Source organism: Saccopteryx leptura, chromosome 6 (assembly GCF_036850995.1).
Source record: "Saccopteryx leptura isolate mSacLep1 chromosome 6, mSacLep1_pri_phased_curated, whole genome shotgun sequence".
In the NCBI taxonomy this organism is placed as follows: Eukaryota; Metazoa; Chordata; class Mammalia; order Chiroptera; family Emballonuridae; genus Saccopteryx; species Saccopteryx leptura.
Window position 1 is genome coordinate 163,113,149 of NC_089508.1, and position 27,495 is coordinate 163,140,643.

At 40.6% G+C, this 27,495-nt stretch overlaps 1 protein-coding gene across 8 annotated transcripts in view; it reads left to right on the plus strand.

Moving 5' to 3' along the window:
- LOC136376626 (protocadherin alpha-4) overlaps nucleotides 1–27,495 on the plus strand; it is a 282,610-nt gene that overhangs the window by 74,763 nt on the left and 180,352 nt on the right. The window contains exon 1 of one of the 8 annotated variants that reach the window (XM_066342812.1): nucleotides 1,831–4,276. The exons of 6 other annotated variants lie outside the window; for them this stretch is intronic. In XM_066342812.1, the coding sequence (XP_066198909.1) occupies nucleotides 1,880–4,276 (2,397 nt within the window). In that variant the 5' untranslated portion in view covers nucleotides 1,831–1,879. Of the gene's footprint in view, nucleotides 1–1,830; nucleotides 4,277–8,841; nucleotides 11,224–27,495 lie in introns of those variants that run through there. One more of the 8 variants, XM_066342818.1, reaches the window with a different exon arrangement.

Genomic DNA, 27,495 nt, shown 5'->3' on the forward strand with positions numbered 1-27,495 from the left:
TCCTTTTTTGGAAAAAGAGAAACTTTAAGTTTTTTAGGTAGCATACATATATTAATGGAGAATTTAAGTTACTGAATATTTGATTCTAAAAGTATTTTTATGACAGGTGATGATGAAAAATTTTATTGACACTAAAAATTATTAGATAATTTCAAAACTGTATATTTGGGTATTTGAAAAGCTTAAGTATAACAAAGAAAGTAGATGTTATGAAAGTAGAAATAACATATTTTTGAATTATTTTATTTGTAATTATAATTAAGGCTCTTTTTGCTCCTATAAAATGTATATAAAGAAGTGAAATGTCTCACCTTATAGATAATTTCTCAATAAACCTTTTAATGTTTTCTTAAAGACAGGAACCTCAAATCAGCCTGAGCAGTAGCAGTAGTGAAGGCATTGTAGAGGGATAATATTCTATTGGTAATAAATTTCCCCAATTGACCGATTTTGGTCTTCAGCTTTATGAAAATAAATGTGGCTAAATTGAAGCCTGAGAATAATCACTATTTATGAAGCATTTCTTCTCCTTAAGGTACTATTCTAGGCACTTAATTTTCACAACCACCATATTATCTGAATGTTATAAAAGTGGGAACTGATACCGAGAGAGGTTAAATTCTTTTCCCCAAGTCACACAATTATTAAGTTGAAGAATAAAAATCAGAATGGAGAAATTTCTGATGTTGAAGCTTGTGTTCTCTTTTAGAATGTGCAAACACCTCAAAGAGAATTGATGCTTGAGATTAGTGTCTGATTAGGTTTATTTAATCTCAAAGACAAAGAAATGAATTGTGTCAGAAAGTGAAGATACATGTTTGTATCCAACAAAATATGAGTACACTCATTATGATACAGATATTAAAGATATTTTCAAACTTAGCTAATGAAAAATGATGATCATGGTTAGGGAAAGAATTTTCTAAGAATCTCTAAGACTGCATTTTCTAGGGATTTGCATTAGCAATGGACAATAATTGTTATTTTTTACAAAAGAGATATAATGTGAGGCTTTGACAATTCATATAGATTCAAATACGTAAAAATTGAGTGGACAGTCTGGACAACAAGGCCCTCAGTGAGAGCTCAAACCAGGCCTTTCTGGGCGCCCTCATCCTGGACAGCATCAAAGAGGGCTTCTTCCAGCCCAAGCTGCACTCCCCAGATGCCTCAATAGGAGCCCCGACCCCTGCCAGCCCCCTGAAGTTTTCACCCTTTTTGAGGTTCCTGTTCAGCCCCCACCCACCAGAGCCCATGGAGTGCCCTGTACCTCCACCGAGGCCACCCCCGCCCTCGAGCACTGTTCTTCTCCCCATTCGACCCCCTTCAGGGACCCAGAAGTCCAAGAAGGGCTATGGGTGCCCTGGGCACTGGGAAGACTGGTAGGGATGAGGACAGGTGTTTAGGCTCCTCCCGCAGGCCGTGAGGGCAGCAGGACCTTGGGGCGAGTATAGGGGTACAGGAGTGAATGCGTTAGAGCATGTGACTGTGTTGGAAGTGGCTGTGCCTCTGAGTCATGAGCATGAAGGTCTGGTTGCAGGGCTTGGCTCCTGGTGAAGGGGCCTCCTGCTGCTGATCTGTCCCCTTGCAGAATTAAAGTATCATATGAAATAATGGTGGGAATAAAGATTTGAATCAAAGAGAAATTAACTAATGGAATTGTACTTACACATTAAGCCACCGGATGTCGCTGTCTTCCACAAAATGGGTTTTAGAACAAAGGCATAATCCTATGTTTCTCAAGGAGTAGGAAAGAACTTCATTCTGACATCTCAGCCATTTCGATAAAATTGAATGTAAGAGATCCAACAGGAAAATTTAGAGCGTGTGAGTCTTCCAGCGAGCTGATTCATAAACTTGTAAAACGGGAAAGGTATGTATGATGTTGTTCTACAGACCCAGCGGCCTGAAAACCCGCCATCTGCTGCTTTCGCTTCTGCTCCTCGCATCTTGGGAAACCGGGAGCTGCCAGGTTCATTACTCGGTCCCCGAGGAAGCCAAACACGGCACCTTCGTGGGACGCATCGCGCAGGACCTGGGGCTGGAGCTGGCGGAGCTGGTGCCGCGCCTGTTCCGGGTGGCGTCCAAAGACCGCGGGGACCTTCTGGAGGTAAATCTGCAGAATGGCATTTTGTTTGTGAATTCTCGGATCGACCGCGAGGAGCTGTGCGGGCAGACCGCGGAGTGCAGCATCCACCTGGAGGTGATCGTGGAGAGGCCGCTGCAGGTTTTCCATGTGGAGGTGGAGGTCAAAGATATTAACGACCACCCCCCCGTATTTTCCGTCTCACAGCAAAAGCTCTCAATACCCGAATCGCGACTGCTTGACTCTCGATTTCCACTAGAAGGCGCGTTTGATGCGGATGTTGGAGAAAATGCAATGCTTACATACAGACTCAGTCCAAATGAGTTTTTCATTCTTGATATTATAAACAAAAAAGACAAAGACAAATTCCCAGTACTTGTTCTACGAAAATTGCTGGATCGTGAAGAAAATCCTCAGCTTCTGCTGTTATTAACAGCAAGTGATGGAGGAAAACCCGAACTTACCGGATCTGTTTCTCTGCTGATCCTGGTGTTGGATGCCAATGATAATGCCCCCATATTTGACCAACCCATTTATGAAGTTAAGTTGTGTGAAAATTCACCAAAGCAAACGTTAGTAATATGGCTAAATGCTTCTGATGCGGATGAAGAAATGAACAAAGAACTGATATATTCATTTAGCTCTTTGATAACACCGAGCATAAGAAGAAAATTTGTAATGAATGAAAGGACGGGAGAAATAAGAGTAAATGATACCATTGACTTTGAGGATAATAACACTTACAAAATTCATGTAGATGTTACAGATAAAGGAAACCCACCTATGGTTGGTCACTGCACCGTCCTAGTAGAAATCCTGGATGAAAATGACAATTCGCCTGAGGTGGTTGTCACTTCTCTGTCTCTTCCTGTGCGAGAGGATGCTCAGGTGGGCACTGTCATTGCCTTGATCAGCGTGTTTGACCGTGACTCTGGCGTCAACGGGCAGGTGACCTGCTCCCTAACACCGCATGGCCCCTTCAAGCTGGTGTCCACTTTCAAGAATTACTACTCGCTGGTTTTGGACAGTGGCTTGGACCGCGAGAGCTTGCCGAACTATGAGCTAGTGGTGACAGCGCGGGACGGGGGCTCTCCGTCTCTGTCGACCACCGCCAGCGTGTCCGTGGAGGTGGCTGACGTGAATGACAACACGCCGGCGTTCACACAGCGAGAGTACACGGTGTTCGTGAAGGAGAACAACCCGCCAGGCTGCCACATCTTCACGGTGTCCGCGCAGGACGTGGACGCGCAGGAGAACGCGCTGGTGTCCTACTCGCTGGTGGAGCGGCGGGTGGGCGAGCGTGCGCTGTCGAGCTACGTGTCGGTGCACGCGGACAGCGGCAAGGTGTACGCGCTGCAGCCTCTGGACCACGAGGAGCTGGAGCTGCTGCAGTTCCAGGTGAGCGCGCGCGACGCGGGCGTGCCGCCTCTGGGCAGCAACGTGACGCTGCAGGTGTTCGTGCTGGACGAGAACGACAACGCTCCTGCGCTGCTGCCGTCTGGGGCAGGCAGAGTGGGTGGCGCAGTGAGCGAGCTGGTGTCTCGGTCGGTGGGCGCGGGCCAGGTGGTGGCGAAGGTGCGCGCGGTGGACGCGGATTCTGGCTACAACGCGTGGCTGTCTTATGAGCTGCAGCCAACGGCGGGTGGTGCACGCAGCCTGTTCCGCGTGGGGCTGTACACGGGTGAGATCAGCACGACACGCGCCCTGGACGAGGCGGACTTGCCGCGGCAGCGCCTGCTGGTGCTGGTGAAGGACCACGGAGAACCCGCGTTGGTAGCTACAGCCACCGTGCTGTTGTCCCTGGTGGACAGTGGTCAGGTGCCTAAGACCTTGTCGCGAGCATCTTCCAGCGCTGTGAGCTCTGAGTCGGCGCTGGTGGACGTGAACGTGTACCTGATCATCGCCATCTGCGCGGTGTCCAGCCTGTTGGTGCTCACGCTGCTGCTGTACACGGCGCTGCGGTGCTCCAGGCCGCCCACTAAGGGCGTGTGCGCGCCGGGGAAGCCCACGCTGGTGTGCTCCAGCGCGGTGGGGAGCTGGTCGTACTCGCAGCAGAGGCGGCAGAGGGTGTGCTCTGGGGAGGGCGCGCCCAAGACCGACCTGATGGCCTTCAGCCCCAGCCTTCCACCTTGTCCAGTTCCAGTGGTGGAAGTGGAAGAACAGTCTACTGGAGAGGACCACTCTAGGAAGGTGGGTATTACTTTTTAATTTTCATAGTTTGTTTTGTAAATAATATTTTATTTCACCATTTCCCCCCTCAAATACATGTCTTGGAATATCTTTTTTTGTAAAAGGCAAAAGATTTATGCGATTTGAAGAGAAACCAAAGTATAGAATATCTTTTTAAAAATCTATATAGCATATTTTTATAATACCTTAAATGTATCTAGTAATTCCGATTGTAACAGTTTATTTTAAAGTTCATTTCATATTTTTTCTATATTACTCTGTGTATCAACTTTCGCTTGATATTTCACTATTAAAAATATGCTATTTATCCTGAATTTATTTGTATTTTTAAATACAAATATTTAATGTTGGTTGTAGTTTTTTACTTAAACTATTATCTTTTAAATGTTATAAGTATTTGTAGGTTAGTACTTTAATTCACAAGTTTGCTTACTTTTCAAATTAAATTTTAAAATGACCCTGTTACAGTAACAAAAAAACTGATCTGATGAATTCTCTTTATGGTAAATATGTGCCTTTTGCTCCCTAAGTAATGATCATGTGTAGTGTAATATAACATAATGCATAATATATCTTTAATATTCAATATTTATATTTTATTCTTAGTGCACTATGCAGATTGGAAGTTCATTCAGAAAAATGTTGTAATCTATGGAATTAAGTTGTTTTGAGCTTAAATATTTTTAAATTTTATTTCAGAGTGATGGTACCTGTGTCAGTGTGTATTACTTATTTTAGCAGCAGAAAAAGTTTCATAGTTATTTATATAATTTGATTCATTAGCTTTCATCTACTCATTTATCAGAATGAGGACTTGCTTATGATATTCAAGTACTAGCTCTTCCACTTTGAGGATGTAGTCATGATTATATTTTTTAATGAAGAACATTAGAGAACTAATTTTAATTTGAGAAGATTGAAAATGATTATTTTCATTTAAATTAATATTAGGGGTTTGGAGAGAAAATGGAATTATCCTCTTAGGATGTTTTCTACTGATTTGATATCATATGGTGCAATTTAGTTTGATAACGTCTCTAGTCGCCTTAAACAGGGTTGTGTTAGATGATGTAGAACCAGAAATGCAGGACAAGTAAGTTGCATGGTGGCCAACACTATGCTATTGATTATACCTTTTTGAAATTGTTTGTTACCTAATATCTATAATTTTATTTAAAAATTTTTATTCATTTCAGCATCACCAAATAGCAATGCAACTTGTTTATCATTCTGATTCTGGTTTTTAGCAGTTACTTTTTTCTTTCTGTATGTAGCCGGAATTTTTACTCTATGTGCTTCATAAATAGCTTCCAATAAAGCTTGACATCTTTATTCAAGTTTAGGAACACAAGAAAAGAGAATTGTGGTAGGAATTTAAGTATGGCATTGCCTTCAAAATTAATACTTTAATGGTCAGTCTCCAACTTTTAGATATTATAGTTATGCAGAGCATTTAAATTTGTGTATAGAATTCATTCCTCTTGTATCTGTCCTCTCTTTCACACCTTCATGTTATTGTGCCTCTGCAGAAAAGCCTTGTCTAAAGATAACTCTTGATATCCGCTCTTAGTGAAACATAGAATTGTATGCTTACCGATTTGGTTCCATTTGTTTTACTTTGCACCTTTTTGGACATGCTTTATTTAAAAATACAAGTATTCACAGAAATATTAACATAACAAGTTAAGATTTTATTCAGCAGCATAATAATCTTAAAGTCTATGGCAGAGGACATGCAGAAAGGAGAGAAAATGAGGAGTTAGTTCAGAATGAGAAGTTAAGAGATAGCAAAGACAAATATTTCTGATTTAATTTGACATTGTCTTCCTCTGGCTGTTACAGAGATAAGTCTTCTTTAAAACTTTGTGAACAGTGTTTTTCCCATTCAATGCAGAATGACAGACTTTTCTGGACAAAAACAGATTTTTTTTTCAAATCAAGGATTGCTTTTAACATTTTGCAAAAAATTAGTCCATTATTTTTATAATCAGGTTCTTTATTAATGATGTTTAAATGAGGCAAATCATGCATACTCTTTAGCTCTGGTGGTATAGTGTTTTTTTTTTTTTGTACTTTTCTGAAGCTGGAAATGGGGAGAGACAGTCAGACAGACTCCCGCATGTGCCCGCCCGACCGGGATCCACCCAGCACGCCCACCAGGGGCGACGCTCTGCCCACCAGGGGGCGATGCTCTGCCCCTCCGGGGCGTGGCTCTATTGCGACCAGAGCCAGTCTAGCACCTGGGGCAGAGGCCAAGGAGCCATCCCCAGCGCCCGGGCCATCTTTGCTCCGATGGAGCCTCGGCTGCGGGAGGGGAAGAGAGAGACAGAGAGGAAGGAGGGGGTGGGGGTGGAGAAGCAAATGGGCGCTTCTCCTATGTGCCCTGGCCGGGAATCAAACCCGGGTCCCCCGCACACCAGGCCGACGCTCTACCGCTGAGCCAACTGGCCAGGGCCGGTATAGTGTTTTTGATAGTCTCTGTCATGATGAGTGACCAACCCTTAGCTTTATTGACATACTAGGGTTACTTAGCAATATGATAGCTTTGGAATTTGGAGCTTTAAAAATTATCTTTAATATGTACTTAATTAATGAAGCAACCCTTTAAACTAAAAATAAAATGGTACTTCAGCACGGAGTCATTCCCAAGGGACTAAATGATTTTAATTAGCAAATGAGGCTTATTTCCTAATAATGCCTTTTTCTGAATTTAGTTATTTTCCTGTGCCAAGAAAGTGTTTTGCCTTTTTTTCCTTGCCCTTCTCTAGGCTAATATGTTGGTCCTGAATTTATGGCTTTCACAATTAAAAAAAGATTTAAAAGTAGTTTTAATTATAAATCTTTGGCACAAGTCATTGAATCAGCATTTTAAAAAGTGTTTAAAATGAGGGTGGCATGTTTACACAAAACCTTAGATTCCCTTGGGTATCCACTTACAACATTTTTTTAGTAGAAAAATTTGGGATTTTCTCACTGGCTGCCATTTTAGTGGAGGATTTCAGATATTGGATAGTTGGTTCCTTAACAGCATTAGGAATGATTAAAACATTTTCCTTAAAAAAGAAAAATACAATGCTAAGCCTGACCAGGTGGTGGTGCAGTGGATGGAGAGTCGGACTGGGACATGGAGGACCCAGGTTCGAGACTCCGAGGTTGCCAGCTTGAGCGCGGGCTCATCAGGTTTGAAGAAACTCACCAGCTTGAGCCCAAAGTCGCTGGTTTGAGCAAGGGGTCACTCAGTCTGCTGTAGCTCCCCGGTCAAGGCATACATGAGAAAGCAATCAATGAACAACTAAGGAACTACAATGAAGAATTGATGCTTCTCATTTCTCTCCTTTCCTGTCTGTCCCTATCCGTTCCTCTCTCTGACTCTCTCTGTCTCTGTCACAAACACACAAAATAGAACACTGATAAACTTTACTGCAATTGATAACAGTTATGAAAATATCCATTTTTTTTTGTATTTGAGATGAAAACAGGAAATAGAGTGAATGAATGAGATGCAGAATACCCTTTAGTCTGTCTCCTAAACAAATTCTGGGTTAAAATAGGTATAATCAAATAGACAAATATAACTTGAATGTCTAATTCAGTGGTGGGTTTTAATTTTAATTAGAAAGAGGTTATCTTTATAAATAGGAATGGATATGATGCAAATTTAACTTATCCTTCTGGATGAAAACAACATTCATCCAGAGCAGATACAGGAACTGGAAAAAAGCTTTAAAATGAGACAAAGATAGGTATACTTTGTATTTCAGGAGATCAGTACTTGTTAAATTCATTAACAACCAAGCAATGAAATCTTTGGGTAAACTGATAAGTTACTTACATACTTACATATCAGCACTGATTTGAAATACAATGATGTTAGAGAAAAATTAGAGAACTTGCATCTTGAGTTAACCTCTACACAACGGGATTAAATGTTTAGAATACTTTAACATAGTATAGGTATTAAGCAATAGAAAATTATAGAATGTTAGCAATAGAGTAAACTAAGTAAGAAATGATTCCAAAATGATCAATTTATAAGTCTAAAAAACCAGTATCACTAGTAACTTACAATATGGGGTTTTCATCTTCATATATATTATAATATAGATGTGCAGTAGTACATTCTCTTAGATGTCGATATGCAAGAGAAAACTCTTCTTGGAATTCTAATTTATAAGACAAAACCACCATTAAGGAGCATGTGATCACCTACAAGAAATATATGAAGAATTAAAGGCCCACAAAGAAAAACAGACCAATTTGAAGGAATCACGGAAGAAGCAATAGAAGTGAAAGAAATATTAGTATAAACGCAAATGTACTTCCATTTTGAGCCACAGGATGTCGCTGTTCTCCAAGGAGAGAATAATTTCAACAAAGACAATTACGCTTATTCCCAGGACCAGAATGATTCTCCACCGTTCCGGAGCTTTAAAGATTATAAACACACCCATATTGCTAAGATCACCTGGGATCTCAGAAAGAAAGACTAAAAAAAAAAAAAAAGATCGCAAAAGAACATCTTTCTACTTAAAAAATGTTAATTTACTAACCAGAATCGAGGCATGATGTTAGCTTCAGAATCAGGTAACCAAGGAGCCCGGTTTCTGCTGCTATTGTTTCTGCTCCTCGCTTCTCGGGAGAGCTGGAGCGGCCAGGTCCGCTACTCGGTCCCTGAGGAGGCCAAACACGGCACCTTCGTGGGACGCATCGCGCAGGACCTGGGGCTGGAGCTGGCGGAGTTGGTGCCGCGCCTGTTCCGGGTGGCGTCCAAAGAACGCGGGGACCTTCTGGAGGTAAATCTGCAGAATGGCATTTTGTTTGTGAATTCTCGGATCGACCGCGAGGAGCTGTGCGGGCGGAGTGCGGAGTGCAGCATCCACCTGGAGGTGATCGTGGAGAGGCCGCTGCAGGTTTTCCATGTGGAACTGGAAGTGAAGGACATTAACGACAATCCGCCTGCGTTCCCAGCGACACAAAAAAATCTGTTTATTTCTGAAACTAGGGCTCTTGACTCTCATTTTTCACTAGAGGGCGCTTCCGATGCAGATATTGGGGTCAATGCTCTGCTGACTTACAGCCTAAGCCCTAATGAATATTTCTCGCTGGAAATACCGACCAACGACGACCAGGTAAAACCACTTCAACTGGTACTAAAAAAAACTTTAGATAGGGAAGTCGCTTCAGAGCTGCTCTTGGTACTTAAAGCAACAGATGGGGGCAAACCTGAGCTGACAGGTGCAGTAGAGTTACAGATCACAGTGATGGATGCAAATGACAATGCCCCAGTGTTTGACAAAGCAGTCCGTCGTGTAAAATTACTGGAAAATGCAAGGAATGGTACACTGGTTATTAGACTTAATGCCTCGGATTTAGATGAGGGTTCAAATAGCCATATTCTTTATTCCTTTGCAACTGATGTTTCCACTGATACAAAAGCAACTTTTCGCATAGATTCAGCCAATGGAGAAATAAAAGTAAATGGAAAAATAGATTTTGAAGAAACAAAATTATGGAAGCTTCAAATAGAAGCTGTGGATAAAGGAAATCCCCCAATGTTTGCTCACTGCACAATCTTGGTTGAAGTCTTGGACATCAATGATAACGCTCCGGAGTTGCGAGTGACTTCACCATTGCTTTCTATTCATGAGGATGCTCCAGTGGGGACCACCATCGCCCTAATCAGTGTAACCGACTTAGACGACGGTGACAACGGGCAGGTGACCTGCTCATTAACACTCCACGTCCCCTTCAAGCTGGTGTCCACCTTCAAAAATTACTACTCGCTGGTCCTGGACAGCTCCTTGGACCGCGAGAGCGTGTCCGAATATGCTGTAGTAGTGATCGCGCGGGACGGGGGCTCGCCTTCGCTGTCGGCCACCGCTATCGTGTCCGTGGAGGTGGCCGATGTGAACGACAATGCGCCAATGTTCGCGCAGCCCGAGTACACGGTGTTTGTGAAGGAGAACAACCCACCCGGCTGCCACATCTTCACGGTGTCAGCGTTGGATTTGGATACGCAAGAGAACGCGCTGGTGTCCTACTCGCTGGTGGAGCGGCGGGTGGGCGAGCGTGCGCTGTCGAGCTACGTGTCGGTGCACGCGGACAGCGGCAAGGTGTACGCGCTGCAGCCTCTGGACCACGAGGAGCTGGAGCTGCTGCAGTTCCAGGTGAGCGCGCGCGACGCGGGCGTGCCGCCTCTGGGCAGCAACGTGACGCTGCAGGTGTTCGTGCTGGACGAGAACGACAACGCGCCCGCGCTGTTGCCGCCTGGGGTGGGTCGCGAGGGCAGCGCAGTGAGCGAGCTGGTGTCTCGGTCGGTGGGCGCGGGCCAGGTGGTGGCGAAGGTGCGAGCGGTGGACGCGGATTCTGGCTACAACGCGTGGCTGTCTTATGAGCTGCAGCCGGCGGAGGGTGGTGCGCGCAGTCCGTTCCGCGTGGGTCTGTACACGGGCGAGGTCAGCACGACGCGCGCCCTGGAGGAGGCAGACGAGCCGCGCCAGCGCCTGCTGGTTCTGGTGAAGGACCACGGAGAGCCGCCGCTGACAGCCACAGCCACGGTACTGCTGTCTCTGCTGGACAGTGGTCAGGTGCCGAAGACCTCGTCGCAAGCGTCTTTCAGCGCCGCGAGCTCCGAGGCGGCGCTGGTGGATGTGAACGTGTATCTGATTATTGCCATCTGCGCGGTGTCCAGCCTGTTGGTGCTCACGCTGCTGCTCTACACGGCGCTGCGGTGTTCCGCGCCACCTCCTGAGAGCGCATGCGCGCCAGGGAAGCCCACGCTGGTGTGCTCCCGCGCGGTGGGGAGCTGGTCGTACTCGCAAGAGAAGCGGCAGAGGGTGTGCTCTAGGGAGGGTCCGCCCAAGACCGACCTCATGGCCTTCAGTCCTAGTATTCCTACTGGCTCGAGTTCTGAAGATAGTGGAGAGCAACAGGAGGTCTGCGGGAATGTAAGTACAGTAATTTTGGGATGTATTTAATGCTTGTTCATGTCAATTGCACAGTAGTTCTCCAACATATTACTGTAAAGTTTATTGCTTCATTTATTTGTTTTGGCCTTTTTCTTGCAATGACTTATTTTAAAGCACACTGGAAGTCCAGCCATTTTTATTCGTTTTCACAACAATCTTCATGAATGCACCGGGAATATTAGTTGGTAGAAATAATAAGAGTAGTAATAGCTGAAATAGAGGGCTGAAGCTTATGTAAATGCATAAGTTTAAGTCAGGAAGGAGGCAAGGTTTATTGATGAGAAATGGGAGATGTGGGCAAGGCTCAAATCTTTATTTCTCAATTTGCAGTAAGTTCATTCTTCCTATTTATTTTCTTATTCTAAGTGGTGTTCTCCATTCATTATGTTTATGCATTTGAAGTTGATAATTTTATAATTTAGTTTAAACATGTTTAAATTCTTACCTTCCCATAAACCATAAGTTTACCTTTTAGTAATGGACATAGGTGGATGAGGTGGCTTTATTTTATAAACTATTTTGTTTCTTTATAATCAATAATATGCTTTTTTCAGATAGTGGGTGGAGTTTCTCCTTGACTTTTGGGATGATTTTACTTCTTTTTGTCTTTAATCTCTCCATATTTCAAGCTCATTTTCTTCATAGTCTTCAGTTGCTATAGATAGATATTTTCCCCTTTATTTTCTTTTTTTTCTTTTTTTATAATAATTTTATTTTTTTAATGGGGTGACATCAATAAATCAGGATACATATATTCAAAGATAACAAGTCCAGGTTATCTTGTCGTTCAGTTATGTTGCATACCCATCACCCAAAGTCAGATTGTCCTCTGTCACCTTCTATCTTGTTTTCTTTGTGCCCCTCCCCCTCCCCCTTTCCCTCTCCCATTCCCCCCTCCCCCCCCTAACCACCACACTCTTATCAATGTCTCTTAGTTTCACTTTTATGTCCCACCTACGTATGGAATAATGCAGTTCCTGTTTTTTTCTGATTTAACTTATTTCACTTCATATAATGTTATCAAGATCCCACCATTTTGCTGTAAATGATCCGATGTCATCATTTCTTATGGCTTAGTATTCCATAGTGTATATGTGCCACATCTTCTTTATCCAGTCATCTATTGACAGGCTTTTTGGTTGTTTCCATGTCCTGGCCACTGTGAACAATGCTGCAATGAACATGGGGCTGCATGTGTCTTTACGTATCAATGTTTCTGAGTTTTTGGGGTATATACCCAGTAGAGGGATTGCTGGGTCATAAGGTATTTCTATTTTCAGTTTTTTGAGGAAACACCATACTTTCTTCCATAATGGTTGTACTACTTTACATTCCCACCAACAGTGTATGAGGGTTCCTTTTTCTTTTTTTTTTTTTTTCTCTGAAGCTGGAAATGGGGAGAGACAGTCAGACAGACTCCCGCATGCGCCCGACCGGGATCCACCCAGCACGCCCACCAGGGGGCGACGCTCTGCCCACCAGGGGGCGATAATCTGCCCATCCTGGGCGTCGCCATGTTGCGACCAGAGCCACTCTAGCGCCTGAGGCAGAGGCCACAGAGCCATCCCCAGCGCCCGGGCCATCTTTGCTCCAATGGAGCCTTGGCTGCGGGAGGGGAAGAGAGAGAGACAGAGAGGAAAGCGCGGCGGAGGGGTGGAGAAGCAAATGGGCGCTTCTCCTGTGTGCCCTGGCCAGGAATCGAACCCGGGTCCTCCGCATGCTAGGCCGACGCTCTACCGCTGAGCCAACCGGCCAGGGCCCAGGGTTCCTTTTTCTCCACAGCCTCTCCAGCATTTGCTATTACCTGTCTTGCTAATAACAGCTAATCGAACAGGTGTGAGGTGGTATCTCATTGCAGTTTTGATTTGCATTTCTCTAATAACTAAAGAAGATGAGCATCTTTTCATATATCTGTTGGCCATTTGTATTTCTTCCTGGGAGAAGTGTCTGTTCATGTCCTCTTCCCATTTTCTTATTGGATTGTTTGTTTGTTTGTTGTTGAGTTTTATGAGTTCTTTGTATATTTTGGATATTAGGCCCTTATCTGAGCTGTTGTTTGAAAATATCATTTCCCATTTAGTTGGCTTTCTGTTTATTTTGTTATCAGTTTCTCTTGCTGAGCAAAAACTTCTTAGTCTGATGTAGTCCCATTCATTAATTTTTGCCTTCACTTCTCTTGCCTGTGGAGTCAAATTCATAAAATGCTCTTTAAAACCCAGGTCCATGAGTTGAGTACCTATGTCTTCTTCTATGTACTTAATTGTTTCAGGTCTTATGTTTAGATCTTTGATCCATTTTGAGTTAATTTTTGTACAGGGGGAGAGACTGTAGTCCAGTTTCATTCTTTTGCATGTGGCTTTCCAGTTTTACCAGCACCATTTATTGAAGAGGCTTTCTTTTCTCCATTGTGTGTTGTTGGCCCCTTTATCAAAAATTATTTGACTATATATATGTGGTTTTATTTCTGGACTTTCTATTCTGTTCCATTGGTCTGATTGTCTATTTTTCTGCCAATACCATGCTGTTTTGATTGTCGTGGCCCTATTATATAGTTTGAAGTCAGGTATTGTGATGCCCCCAGCTTCATTCTTTTTCTTTAGGATTGCTTTGGCTATTCGGGGTTTTTTATAGTTCTATATAAATCTGATGATTTTTTGCTCTATTTCTTTAAAAAATGTCATTGGAAGTTTGATGGGAATTGCATTAAATTTGTATATTGCTTTGGGTAATATAGCCATCTTGATTATATTTATTCTTCCTAGCCAAGAACAAGGTATATTCTTCCATCTCATTATATCTTTTTTGATTTCCCTTAACAATGGTTTATAGTTTTCATTATGTAAGTCCTTTACAATCTTTGTTATGTTTATTCCTAAGTATTTTATTTTTTTTGTTGCAATCGTGAAGGGGATTATTCTTTTGAGTTCATTCTCAATTGTTTCATTGTTAGCATATAGAAAGGCTATTGACTTCTGTATGTTAATTTTATATCCTGCCGCCTTACTGTATTGGCTTATTGTTTCTAGTAGTCTTTTTGTGGATTCTTTGGGGTTTTCGATGTATAGGATCATATCATCTGCAAAAAGTGATACCTTTACTTCTTCTTTTCTGATATGGATGCCTTTTATTATTTGTCTTGTCTGATTGCTCTGGCTAGAACCTCTAGTACCACATTAAATGAGAGTGGAGAGAGTGGACAACCCTGTCTTGTTCCTGATTTAAGGGGGAAAGCCTTCAGTTTGGTGCCATTTAATATGATGTTAGCTGATGGTTTATCATATACGGCCTATATCATATTGAAATATTTTCCTTCTATACCCATTTTGTTGGGAGTCTTAAACATAAAATTGTGTTGTATTTTATCAAAAGCCTTTTCTGTGTCTATTGATAAGATCATGTGGTTTTTGTTCTTTGTTTTGTTGATATGGTGTATTACGTTAACCGTTTTACGTATGTTGAACCATCCTTGAGATTCTGGGATGAATCCCACTTGATCATGATGTATTATTATTATTTTTTTAATAATTTTATTTTTTTAATGGGGTGACATCAATAAATCAGGATACATATATTCAAAGATAACAAGTCCAGGTTATCTTGTCTTTCAATTATGTTGCATACCCACCACCCAAAGTCAGATTGTCTTCTGTCACCTTCTATCTTGTTTTCTTTGTGCCCCTCCCCACCCCCTTTCCCTCTCCTATTCCACCCTCCCCCCCGTAACCACCACACTCTTATCAATGTCTCTTAGTTTCACTATTATGTCCCACCTACGTATGGAATAATACAGTTCCTGGTTTTTTCTGATTTACTTATTTCGCTTCGTATCATGTTATCAAGATCCCACCATTTTGCTGTAAATGTTCCGATGTCATCATTTCTTATGGCTGAGTAGTATTCCATAGTGTATATGTGCCGCATCTTCTTTATCCAGTCATCTATTGATGGGCTTTTTGGTTGTTTTCATGTCCTGGCCACTGTGAACAATGCTGCAATAAACATGGGGCTGCATGTGTCTTTACGTATCAATGTTTCTGAGTTTTTGGGATATATACCCAGTAGAGGGATTGCTGGGTCATAAGGTAGTTCTATTTTCAGTTTTTTGAGGAACCACCATACTTTCTTCCATAATGGCTGTACTACTTTACATTCCCACCAACAGTGTATGAGGGTTCCTTTTTCTCCACAGCCTCTCCAACATTTGCTATTACCTGTCTTGCTAATAACAGCTAATCGAACAGGTGTGAGGTGGTATCTCATTGCTGTTTTGATTTGCATTTCTCTAATAGCTAAAGAAGATGAGCATCTTTTCATATATCTGTTGGCCATTTGTATTTCTTCCTGGGAGAAGTGTCTGTTCATATCCTCTTCCCATTTTTTTATTGGATTGTTTGTTTGTTTGTTGTTGAGTTTTATGAGTTCTTTGTATATTTTGGATATTAGGCCCTTATCTGAGCTGTTGTTTGAAAATATCATTTCCCATTTAGTTGGCTTTCTGTTTATTTTGTTATCAGTTTCTCTTGCTGAGCAAAAACTTCTTAGTCTGATGTAGTCCCATTCATTAATTTTTGCCTTCACTTCTCTTGCCATTGGAGTCAAATTCATAAAATGCTCTTTAAAACCCAGGTCCATGAGTTGAGTACCTATGTCTTCTTCTATGTAATTAATTGTTTCAGGTCTTATGTTTAGATCTTTGATCCATTTTGAGTTAATTTTTGTACAGGGGGAGAGACTGTAGTCCAGTTTCATTCTTTTGCATGTGGCTTTCCAGTTTTACCAGCACCATTTATTGAAGAGGCTTTCTTTTCTCCATTGTGTGTTGTTGGCCCCTTTATCAAAAATTATTTGACTATATATATGTGGTTTGATTTCTGGACTTTCTATTCTGTTCCATTGGTCTGATTGTCTATTTTTCTGCCAATACCATGCTGTTTTGATTGTCGTGGCCCTATAATATAGTTTGAAGTCAGGTATTGTAATGCCCCCAGCTTCATTCTTTTTCTTTAGGATTGCTTTGGCTATTCGGGGTTTTTTATAGTTCCATATAAATCTGATGATTTTTTGCTCTATTTCTTTAAAAAACGTCATTGGAAGTTTGATGGGAATTGCATTAAATTTGTATATTGCTTTGGGTAATATAGCCATCTTGATTATATTTATTCTTCCTAGCCAAGAACAAGGTATATTCTTCCATCTCATTATATCTTTTTTGATTTCCCTTAACAATGGTTTATAGTTTTCATTATGTAAGTCCTTTACAATCTTTGTTATGTTTATTCCTAAGTATTTTATTTTTTTTGTTGCAATCGTGAAGGGGATTATTCTTTTGAGTTCCTTCTCAGTTGTTTCATTGTTGGCATATAGAAAGGCTATTGACTTCTGTATGTTAATTTTGTTTCCTGCGACCTTACTGTATTGGCTTATTGTTTCTAGTAGTCTTTTTGTGGATTCTTTGGGGTTTTCGATGTATAGGATCATATCATCTGCAAAAAGTGATACCTTTACTTCTTCTTTTCCGATATGGATGCCTTTAATTTCTTTGTCTTGTCTGATTGCTCTGGCTAGAACCTCTAGTACCACATTAAATAAGAGTGGAGAGAGTGGACAACCCTGTCTTGTTCCTGATTTAAGGGGGAAAGCTTTCAGTTTGGTGCCATTTAATATGATGTTAGCTGATGGTTTATCATATATGGCCTTTATCATGTTGAGATATTTTCCTTCTATACCCATTTTGTTGAGAGTCTTAAACATAAAATTGTGTTGTATTTTATCGAAAGCCTTTTCTGCGTCTATTGATAAGATCATGTGGTTTTTGTTCTTTGTTTTGTTGATATGGTGTATTACGTTAACCGTTTACGTATGTTGAACCATCCTTGAGATTCTGGGATAAATCCCACTTGATCATGATGTATTATCTTTTTAATATGTTGTTGTATTCGATTTGCTAGTATTTTGTTTAGTATTTTAGCATCTGTATTCATTAGAGATATTGGTCTGTCGTTTTCTTTTTTTGTGCCATCCTTGCCTGGTTTTGGTATGAGGGTTATGTTGGCCTCATAAAATGTGTTTGGAAGTATTGCTTCTTCTTCAATTTTTTGGAAGACTTCGAATAGAATAGGAACCAAGTCTTCTTTGAATGTTTGATAAAATTCGCTTGTATAGCTGTCAGGGCCTGGACGTTTATTTTTGGGGAGGTTTTTAATGGTTTTTTTCTATTTCTTCTCTACTGATGGGTCTGTTTAGGCTTTCTGCTTCTTCTTGACTCAGTCTAGGAAGGTTGTATTGTTCTAGGAATTTATCCATTTCTTCTAGGTTGTTGAATTTAGTGGCATAAAGTTTTTCATAGTATTCTACAATAATTCTTTGTATATCTACGGTGTCCGTGGTGATTTCTCCTCTTTCATTTTGGATTTTGTTTATATGAGTTCTTTCTCTTTTTTCCTTCGTAAGTCTTGCCAAGGGTTTGTCAATTTTGTTGATCTTTTCAAAGAACCAGCTCCTTGTTCTATTAATTTTTTCTATAGTTTTTCTGTTCTCTATTTCATTTATTTCTGCTCTGATCTTTATTATCTCCTTTCTTCGGCTGGTTTTGGGTTGTCTTTGTTCTTCTTTTTCCAGTTCCTTAAGGTGTGAAGTTAAGTGGTTCACTTGGGCTCTCTCTTGTTTGTTCATGTATGCCTGAAGTGATATGAACTTCCCTCTTATCACTGCTTTTGCTGCATCCCATAGATTCTGATATGTCGTATTGTCATTTTCGTTAGTCTGTATATATCTTTTGATCTCTGCACTTATTTCTTCTTTGACCCACTCATTTTTTAAAAGTATGTTGTTTAGTTTCCACATTTTTGTGTGATTTTTTCCTCTTTTTTGCAGTTGAATTCTAGTTTCAAGGCTTTATGATCAGAAAATATGCTTGGTACAACTTCAGTTTTTCTGAATTTGCTGATGTTGTTTTTGTGGCCCAACATATGGTCAATTCTTGAGAATGATCCATGTACACTGGAGAAAAATGTATACTCAGTCACTTTGGGATGAAATGTCCTGTAGATGTCTATCATATCCAGGCGCTCTAGTGTTTTGTTTAAGGCCACTATATCTTTGTTGATTCTCTGTTTGGATGACCGATCTAGAGCCGTCAGCGGTGTATTGAGGTCTCCAAGTATGATTGTGTTTTTGTCAGTTTTTGTTTTAAGATCAATAAGTAGCTGTCTTATATATTTTGGGTCTCCTTGGTTTGGTGCATATATATTAAGAATTGTTATGTCTTCTTGATTCAGTGTCCCCTTAGCCATTATGAAATGGCCATTTTTGTCTCTGAGTACTTTTCCTGTCTTGTAGTCAGCATTATCTGATATCAGTATTGCTACACCTGCTTTTTTTTTTATGTTATTTGCTTGGAGTATTGTTTTCCAGCCTTTCGCTTTGAATTTGTTTTTATCCTTGTTACTTAGATGAGTTTCCTGTATGCAGCATACAGTTGGATTTTCTTTTTTAATCCATTCTGCTACTCTGTGTTTTTTTATTGGTGAGTTTAATCCATTTACATTTAGTGTAATTATTGATACTTGTGAGTTCCCTATTGCCATTTTATAATTGCTTTCTGTTAGTTTTGTGTCTTGTTTGATCCTTCTCTTTTGTTTTTCTATCTTTTGTTTTTATTTGGTTGTATTTCATACATCTTTCCTGTGTTGCTATCTTTTTTATCTCATGTGCTTCTGTGGTGGTTTTTTCAATGGTGGTTACCTTTGAGTAATGAAAAGGGTCCCTACCCTGTTCATTGTAGCGAACTATTTTGTGAGTACTTTTGCACTCCATTGTCCTTTGCTACTGTTAATCTCCATCTTCTCCCCCTCTTTCTTTTTGTTGTTGTCACAGTTTAAATTTGGTTTTATTGTGTTCTTCTTGGAGCTTTTACTTGTGGCTCTGTTTTTTTTTTGTTCTTTGTATCTGATTGGAGAACCCCCTTTAGTAATTCCTGGAGTGGGGGTTTTCTGATGATAAATTCCCTCATCTTTTCTGTATCTGTGAATGTTTTTATTTCTCCTTCATATTTGAAGGATAGCTTTGATGGGTATAGTATTCGTGGCTGAAAGTTCCTCTCTTTCAGGACTTTAAATATTGGGGTCCACTCTCTTCTAGCTTATAGAGTTTCTGCTGAGAAATCTGATGATAATCTAATGGGCCTTCCATTTTATGTTGTATTCTTCTTTTCCCTGGCTGCCTTGAGAATTTTTTCTTTGCTGTTGGTTTGTGTCAATTTCATTATGATATGCCTTGGAGTAGGTTTGTTGGGGTTAAGAAAACTCGGAGTTCTGTTTGCTTCTTGGACTTGAGGCTTTAGTTCTTTCCACAGGCTTGGGAAGTTCTCATCTATTATTTGTTTGAGTATGTTCTCCATTCCATTTTCTCTCTCTTCTCCCTCTGATATACCTATTATTCTTATGTTATTCTTTTTTATGGAGTCAGATAATTCTTGTAGGGCTATCTCATTTTTTTAAATTTTTGAGTCTCTTTCTTCTTCTCTCTGTTGTGCCTCAAGTTGCTTGTCTTCTATTTCACTAATCCTCTCTTCTATGTGACCTGTTCTATTTGCTAAGCCTGTTACTTCGTTTTTCTGCTCGTGAATTGAGTTTTTAATCTGTGTTTGATTTGTTTTTATAGTTTCAATTTCCTTGGACATATATTCTTTGTGTTCATTGAGTTGTTTTCTGACCTCCCCAAATTGCCTTTCTGTGTTTTCTTGTATATCTCGGAGGATTTTTAGGATTTCTATCTTGAATTCTCTCTCATTTAGCTCCAAGGTTTCCAATATATTAAATTTTTTCTCCATAGATTTTTCCTCATCTAGCTGTGTTACCTCTCTTTCTTTTGTATCCATGATATTGGATTTTCTCTTCCTTAATGGCTTCTGAGGGTGGTTTTGTTGATAGTATTAATGAGCTTTAATAAAGAATAAAAAGTTAAAAAAATAAAAAAATAATAAAAAAATAAAAAATCGAAAAGAATTGTTTTTTTTTAAAAAAAATTAATAATGAAATAAAGAAAAATAAAATAAAAATTTTTAAAAAAGGAAATTATTCCCCCCCTCCTTTTTTCCTCTCCTCTCCTCTCCCTCTTTCTTGAGAAAATCTTGTGGCGAACTGTGAATTATAACAAACAATGCCTGTGATGGAGGGCCTGAATTGGTGAAAAGTAATAAAGGGGCAAAAAAAAAAAAAAAAAAAAAAAAAAAAGAAAAAAGAAAAAAAAAAAAGAAAAAAAAAGAGCGTATGGACCCACAAAAAGCAAATAAGGACAAAATTTGGGTCAAGAATAAAATGATTTGCTTTTAGGTGTTGGTTGTCTAAGAGTTATGATGAGAGGAATAAGAGGAAAACGGAAAAATGGGGGGACAAATTAAAAAATTACTATTGTATTTAGTGGAACAAGAACTAGATAAAATGGAGAGCCAGGGATGGGAGCACTGCTAGTGAGTTAAAAAGGTGAAGTAAAAAAACCCCAAAATGCCACAAACATAAGTTTGAGTCCCAGATAAGATAATTTGTTTGTTATTGAGGTTTGAATGAGAGGAGATGTAAAGGAGAAAGGAAGAAACTAATATAGAGGGAGAAAAGAAAGAGAGAGAGAGAAAAAAAGAGGGAACCACTAAAAGAAGAAAAAAGAAAGGAGAGAGAGCGAGAGAGAGAGAGAGAGAGAGTTAAGGGTTTTGGAGTGCAACCCTCATAGAGAGAAAGGAAGAGAAGAGAAAAGATAATGGGAGATGTAACACTTATGGGTAGCGTAGTTCAAGGAGAGGAGAGAGTAAGACCGGCAGAGAGTTAATCGGCCAAATTGGAGGAGGAAAAAAAGTATCAAGAATGAAGATAAGAGAAACAAACAAACAAATATAATAAAATGGGATAGGTTATAAAGTCTGCAGATTATTCTTGTTTTTGAGAGGTTATCTTGTTGCTTTTTCTTTTCTCTCTTTCTTCCTGGTCGGTGACTCTGTACCCCGGGTTCTGCCCCTTTGGCACGCTCAGGTAGAGGTTTGCAGTTGATAAGTCTCTATGGCAATGTCATGTATTGTGCTTTAGTCTCGTTGGCAGTCGAGGCTCATTAGCATTTATAGGCTCCGACAGTGAGAGAGTCCGTGTTCCTGGAGCCTCTCTCCTAGTCTTTCCTTCCTCAATTAGTAGCCTGATAATCCAGCTATGGGGTTGCTGCTGCCTCTGCCTGGATAGTAAGAGGCTCAAAGAGCTGGCAACTCCCCACTCTATTTCCACTCAGCACAGGGCTCTGGGTAAGGCTCAGTCAGTCAGAGCTGCTAGCATAATCAGGCAGGGTTTCCGCCCACTCAAAGACCTCTGGCTCTGTCTGCCACTCTGTCCGGTAACACAGGCGGGCGCCCACTTCCGAGGTGCTTGGAGGAAACTCTCACTCACTGGCTGCGCGCGCAGACCAGGATATCCGGCCAGCAGTCTCACGCTCTGAGTGAAACCCCCAACCGCAGGGAAAAGTTGCAGCATTGGAATTGAGTCTCGCTCCGTCCCCGTGCGCAGCTTTTGCAAGGCGCTGGGGCGGCCCGAGATTCCGCTTTGGCCCACACAAAGGCCCCTGACTCTGCCCCTCTGTGCGATAACACGGGCGCACACTGCCGAGGCACTCGGAGGAATCTCTCATTCACTATCTGCGCGCGCAAACCAGGATATGAGGCCGGCCATGTTACCCTCTGAGTAAAACCCCCTCCAGCATGGAAAATCTCCACCGTTGGAATTAGTTCTCACTTCCTCTCGTGCATGGCTTTCCCAGGGCGCTGGGGCTGCCCAGAGACTCTGCCCTCGGCCCACAGAAAGGCCTCTGACCCTGCCTCTCCATGGGGCAACACGGGCACCCACTCTCGGGGCCTAGGAAGAAATCTCTCGCCCACTAACTGCGCACACGCCGACCAGGAGACCGGGTAAAATGGCCACCCCGCTTGTCTTTCTTTGTTTGGGTTTGGCGTGAGTGTTAGCTTGTATTGCCCGGGTTGCCACAGGATCAGTTTTTCCTCGGCTTGGATCTCCGTGCCACAGCCTGGTTCGGCCGTTTGTGCCGCAGCCTGGATCTATTCACCCCCTTTGCCCACCTCAGTTTCTATATTCACAGTTACCAGAGAAAGCTGCCCTGTTTAGGTTAGTGAGGAAGGCGGAGCATTTCTTACTCCCTATTTCCTTCGGGGTTTGGTTATATATTTAGCCAATTTTTCACTCGACCATACCTTTGGGTGTATTGCTAAGCATCTGGAGGCTCCAAGTATAGGTTTTTCTGTTTCTGGTTGAAGATCTTGTTGAGTTTTGGGGGAGATTTATCGGTATCGCTTCCTACCCCGCCATTACTCTGACGTCATCTCAATGTATTATTTTTTTAATATGTTGTTGTATTCGATTTGCTAGTATTTTGTTTAGTATTTTAGCATCTGTATTCATTAGAGATATTGGTCTGTAGTTTTCTTTTTTTTGTGCCATCCTTGCCTGGTTTTGGTATGAGGGTTATGTTGGCCTCATAAAATGTGTTTGGAGGGCCTGACCCGGGGTGGCGTAGTGGATAAAGCGTCGACCTGGAACACTAAGTTCGCCGGTTCGAAACCCTGCACTTGTCTGGTCAAGGCACATATGGGAGTTGATGCTACCTGCTCCTCCCCCCCCTAAAATGAATAAATTAAAAAAAAAAAAAAGCCTGACCGGGCGGTGGTGCAGTGGATGGAGCATCGGGCTGGGATGTGGAGGACCCAGGTTCGAGACCCCGAGGTCGCCAGCTTGAGCGTGGGCTCATCTGGTTTGAACAAGGCTCACCAGCTTGAGCCCAAGGTTGCTTGCCCGAGCAAGGGGTCACTCGGTCTGCTGGAGCCCCCCGGTCAAGGCACGTATGAGAGATCATTCAGTGAACAACCAAGGAACAGCAACAGGGAATTGATGTTTCTCATCTCTCTCCCTTCCTGTCTGTCTGTCCCTCTCTCTGACTCTCTCTGTCTCTGCTACAAAAAAAAAATGTGTTTGGAGGTATTGCTTCTTCAATTTTTTGGAAGACTTTCAGTAGAACAGGAACCAAGTCTTCTTTGAATGTTTTATAAAATTTGCTGGTATAGCCATCAGGGCCTGGACTTTTATTTTTGGGGAGGTTTTTAATGGTTTCTTCTATTTCTTCTCTACTAATAGGTCTGTTTAGGCTTTCTGCTTCTTCTTGACTCAGTCTAGGAAGGTTGTATTGTTCTAGGAATTTGTCCATTTCTTCTAGGTTGTTGATTTAGTGGCATAAAGTTTTTCATAGTATTCTACAATAATTCTTTGTATATCTACGGTGTCCGTGGTGATTTCTCCTCTTTCATTTTGGATATTGTTTATATGAGTTCTTTCTCTTTTTTCCTTCGTAAGTCTTGCCAAGGGTTTGTCAATTTTGTTGATCTTTTCAAAGAACCAGCTCCTTGTTCTATTAATTTTTTCTATAGTTTTTCTGTTCTCTAATTCATTTATTTCTGCTCTGATTTTTATTATCTCCTTTCTTCGGCTGGTTTTGGGTTGTCTTTGTTCTTCTTTTTCCAGTTTCTTAAGGTGGGAAGTTAAGTGGTTCACTTGGGCTCTCTCTTGTTTGTTCATATATGCCTGAAGTGATATGAACTTCCCTCTTATCACTGCTTTTGCTGCATCCCATAGATTCTGATATGTCGTATTGTCATTTTCATTAGTTTGTATATATCTTTTGATCTCTGCACTTATTTCTTCTTTGATCCATTCATTTTTTAAAAGTATGTTGTTTAGTTTCCACATTTTTGTGCGATTTTTTCCCTCTTTTTTGCAGTTGAATTCTAGTTTCAAGGCTTTATGATTAGAAAATATGCTTGGTACAACTTCGATTTTTCTGAACTTGCTGATGTTGTTTTTGTGGCCCAACATATGGTCAATTCTTGAGAATGATCCATGTACACTGGAGAAAAATGTATACTCAGTCACTTTGGGATGAAATGTCCTGTAGATGTCTATCATATCCAGGTGCTCTAGTGTTTTGTTTAAGGCCACTATATCTTTGTTGATTCTCTGTTTGGATGACCGATCTAGAGCTGTCAGCGGTGTATTGAGGTCTCCAAGTATGATTGTGTTTTTGTCAGTTTTTGTTTAAGATCAATAAGTAGCTGTCTTATATATTTTGGTGCTCCTTGGTTTGGTGCATATATATTAAGAATTGTTATGTCTTCTTGATTCAGTGTCCCCTTAGACATTATGAAATGGCCATTTTTGTCTCTGAGTACTTTTCCTGTCTTGTAGTCAGCATTATCCGATATCAGTATTGCTACACCTGCTTTTTTTTGGATGTTATTTGCTTGGAGTATTGTTTTCCAGCCTTTCACTTTAAATTTTTTTTTATCCTTGTTACTTAGATGAGTTTCCTGTAGGCAGCATACAGTTGGATTTTCTTTTTTAATCCATTCTGCTACTCTGTGCCTTTTTATTGGTGAGTTTAATCCGTTTACATTTAGTGGAATTATTGACACTTGTGAGTTCCCTATTGCCATTTTATATCGTGCTTTCTGTTAGTTTTGTGTCTTGTTTGATCCTTCTCTTTCGTTTTTCTATCTTTTGTTTTTATTTGGTTGTATTCCATACATCTTTCCTGTGTTGCTATCTTTTTTATCTCATGTGCTTCTGTGGTGGTTTTTTCAATGGTGGTTACCTTTGAGTAATGAAAAAGGTCCCTACCCTGTTCATTGTAGCGAACTATTTTGTGAGTACTTTTGCACTCCATCGTCCTTTGCTACTGTTAATCTCCATCTTCTTCCCCCCTTTCTTTTTGTTGTTGTCACAGTTTAAATTTGGTTTTATTGTGTTCTTCTTGGAGCTTTTATTTGTGGCTCTATTTTTTTTTGTTCTTTGTATCTGATTGAAGAACCCCCTTTAGTAATTCCTGGAGTGGGGGTTTTCTGATGATAAATTCCCTCATCTTTTCTGTATCTGTGAATGTTTTTATTTCTCCTTCATATTTGAAGGATAGCTTTGATGGGTATAGTATTCGTGGCTGAAAGTTTCTCTCTTTCAGGACTTTAAATATTGGGGTCCACTCTCTTCTAGCTCGTAGAGTTTCTGCTGAGAATTCTGATGATAATCTAATGGGCCTTCTTTTATATGTTGTATTCTTCTTTTCCCTGGCTGCCTTGAGAATTTTTTCTTTGCTGTTGGTTTGTGTCAATTTCATTATGATATGCCTTGGAGTAGGTTTGTTGGGGTTAAGAAAACTCGGAGTTCTGTTTGCTTCTTGGACTTGAGGCTTTAGTTCTTTCCACAGGCTTGGGAAGTTCTCATCTATTATTTGTTTGAGTATGTTCTCCATTCCATTTTCTCTCTCTTCTCCCTCTGATATACCTATTATTCTTATGTTATTCTTTTTGATGGAGTCAGATAATTCTTGTAGGGCTATCTCATTTTTTTAAATTTTTGAGTCTCTTTCTTCTTCTCTCTGTTGTGCCTCAAGTTGCTTGTCTTCTATTTCACTAATCCTCTCTTCTATGTGACCTGTTCTATTAGCTAAGCTTGTTACTTCGTTTTTCAGCTCGTGAATTGAGTTTTTAATCTCTGTTTGATTTGTTTTTATAGTTTCAATTTCCTTGGACATATATTCTTTGTGTTCATTGAGTTGTTTTCTGACCTCCCCAAATTGCCTTTCTGTGTTTTCTTGTATATCTCGGAGGATTTTTATGATTTCTATCTTGAATTCTCTCTCATTTAGCTCCACGGTTTCCAATATATTAAATTTTTTCTCCATAGATTTTTCCTCATCTAGCTGTGTTACCTCTCTTTCTTTTGTATCCATGATATTGGATTTTCTCTTCCTTAATGGCATCTGAGGGTGGTTTTGTTGATAGTATTAATGAGCTTTAATAAAGAATAAAAAGTTAAAAGAATAAAAAATCGAAAAGAGTTGTTTTTGTTTAAAAAAATTAATAATGAAATAAAGAAAAATAAAATAAAATAAAAATTTTTAAAAAAGGAAATTATTCCCCCCCTCCTTTTTTCCTCTCCTCTCCGCTCCCCTCTTTCTTGAGAAAATCTTGTGGTGAACTGTGAATTATAACAAACAATGCCTGTGATGGAGGGCCTGAATTGGGGAAAAGTAATAAAGGGGCAAAAAAAAAAAAAAAAAAAAGAAAAAAAAAGAAAAAGAAGGGGGTATGGATCCACAAAAAGCAAATAAGGAAAAAATTTGGGTCAAGAATAAAATGATTTGCTTTTAGGTGTTCGTTGACTAAGAGTTATGATGAGAGGAATAAGAGGAAAACAGAAAAATGGGGGGACAAATTAAAAAATTACTATTGTATTTAGTGGAACAAGAACTAGATAAAATGGAGAGCCAGGGATGGGAGCACTGCTAGTGAGTTAAAAAGGTGAAGTAAAAAACCCCCAAAATGCCACAAACATAAGTTTGAGTCCCAGATAAGATAATTTGTTTGTTATTGAGGTTTGAATGAGAGGAGATGTAAAGGAGAAAGGAAGAAACTAATATAGAGGGAGAAAAGAAAGAGAGAGAGAGAAAAAAAGAGGGAACCACTAAAAGAAGAAAAAAGAAAGGAGAGAGAGAGAGCAAGAGAGAGAGAGAGAGAGTTAAGGGTTTTAGAGTGCAACCCTCATAGAGAGAAAGGAAGAGAAGAGAAAAGATAATGGGAGATGTAACACTTATGGGTAGTGTAGTTCAAGGAGAGGAGAGCGTAAGACCGGCAGTGAGTTAATCGGCCAAATTGGAGGAGGAAAAAAAATATCAAGAATGAAGATAAGAGAAACAAATGAACAAATATAATAAAATGGGATAGGTTATAAAATCTGCAGATTATTCTTGATTTTGAGAGGTTATCTTCCTGCTTTTTCTTTTCTCTCCCTCTTCCTGGTTGGTGACTCTGTACCCCGGGTTCTGCCCCTTTGGCACGCTCAGATAGAGGTTTGCAGTTGATAAGTCTCTATGGTGATGTCATGTATTGTGCTTTAGTCTCGTTGGCAGTCGAGGCTCATTAGCATTTATAGGCTCCGACAGTGAGAGAGTCCGTGTTCCTGGAGCCTTTCTCCTAGTCTTTCCTTCCTCAATTAGTAGCCTGATAATCCAGCTATGGGGTTGCTACTGCCTCTGCCTGGATAGTAAGAGGCTCAAAGAGCTGGCAACTCCCCACTCTATTTCCACTCAGCACAGGGCTCTGGGTAAGGCTCAGTCAGTCAGAGCTGCTAGCATAATCAGGCGGGGTTTCCACCCACTCAA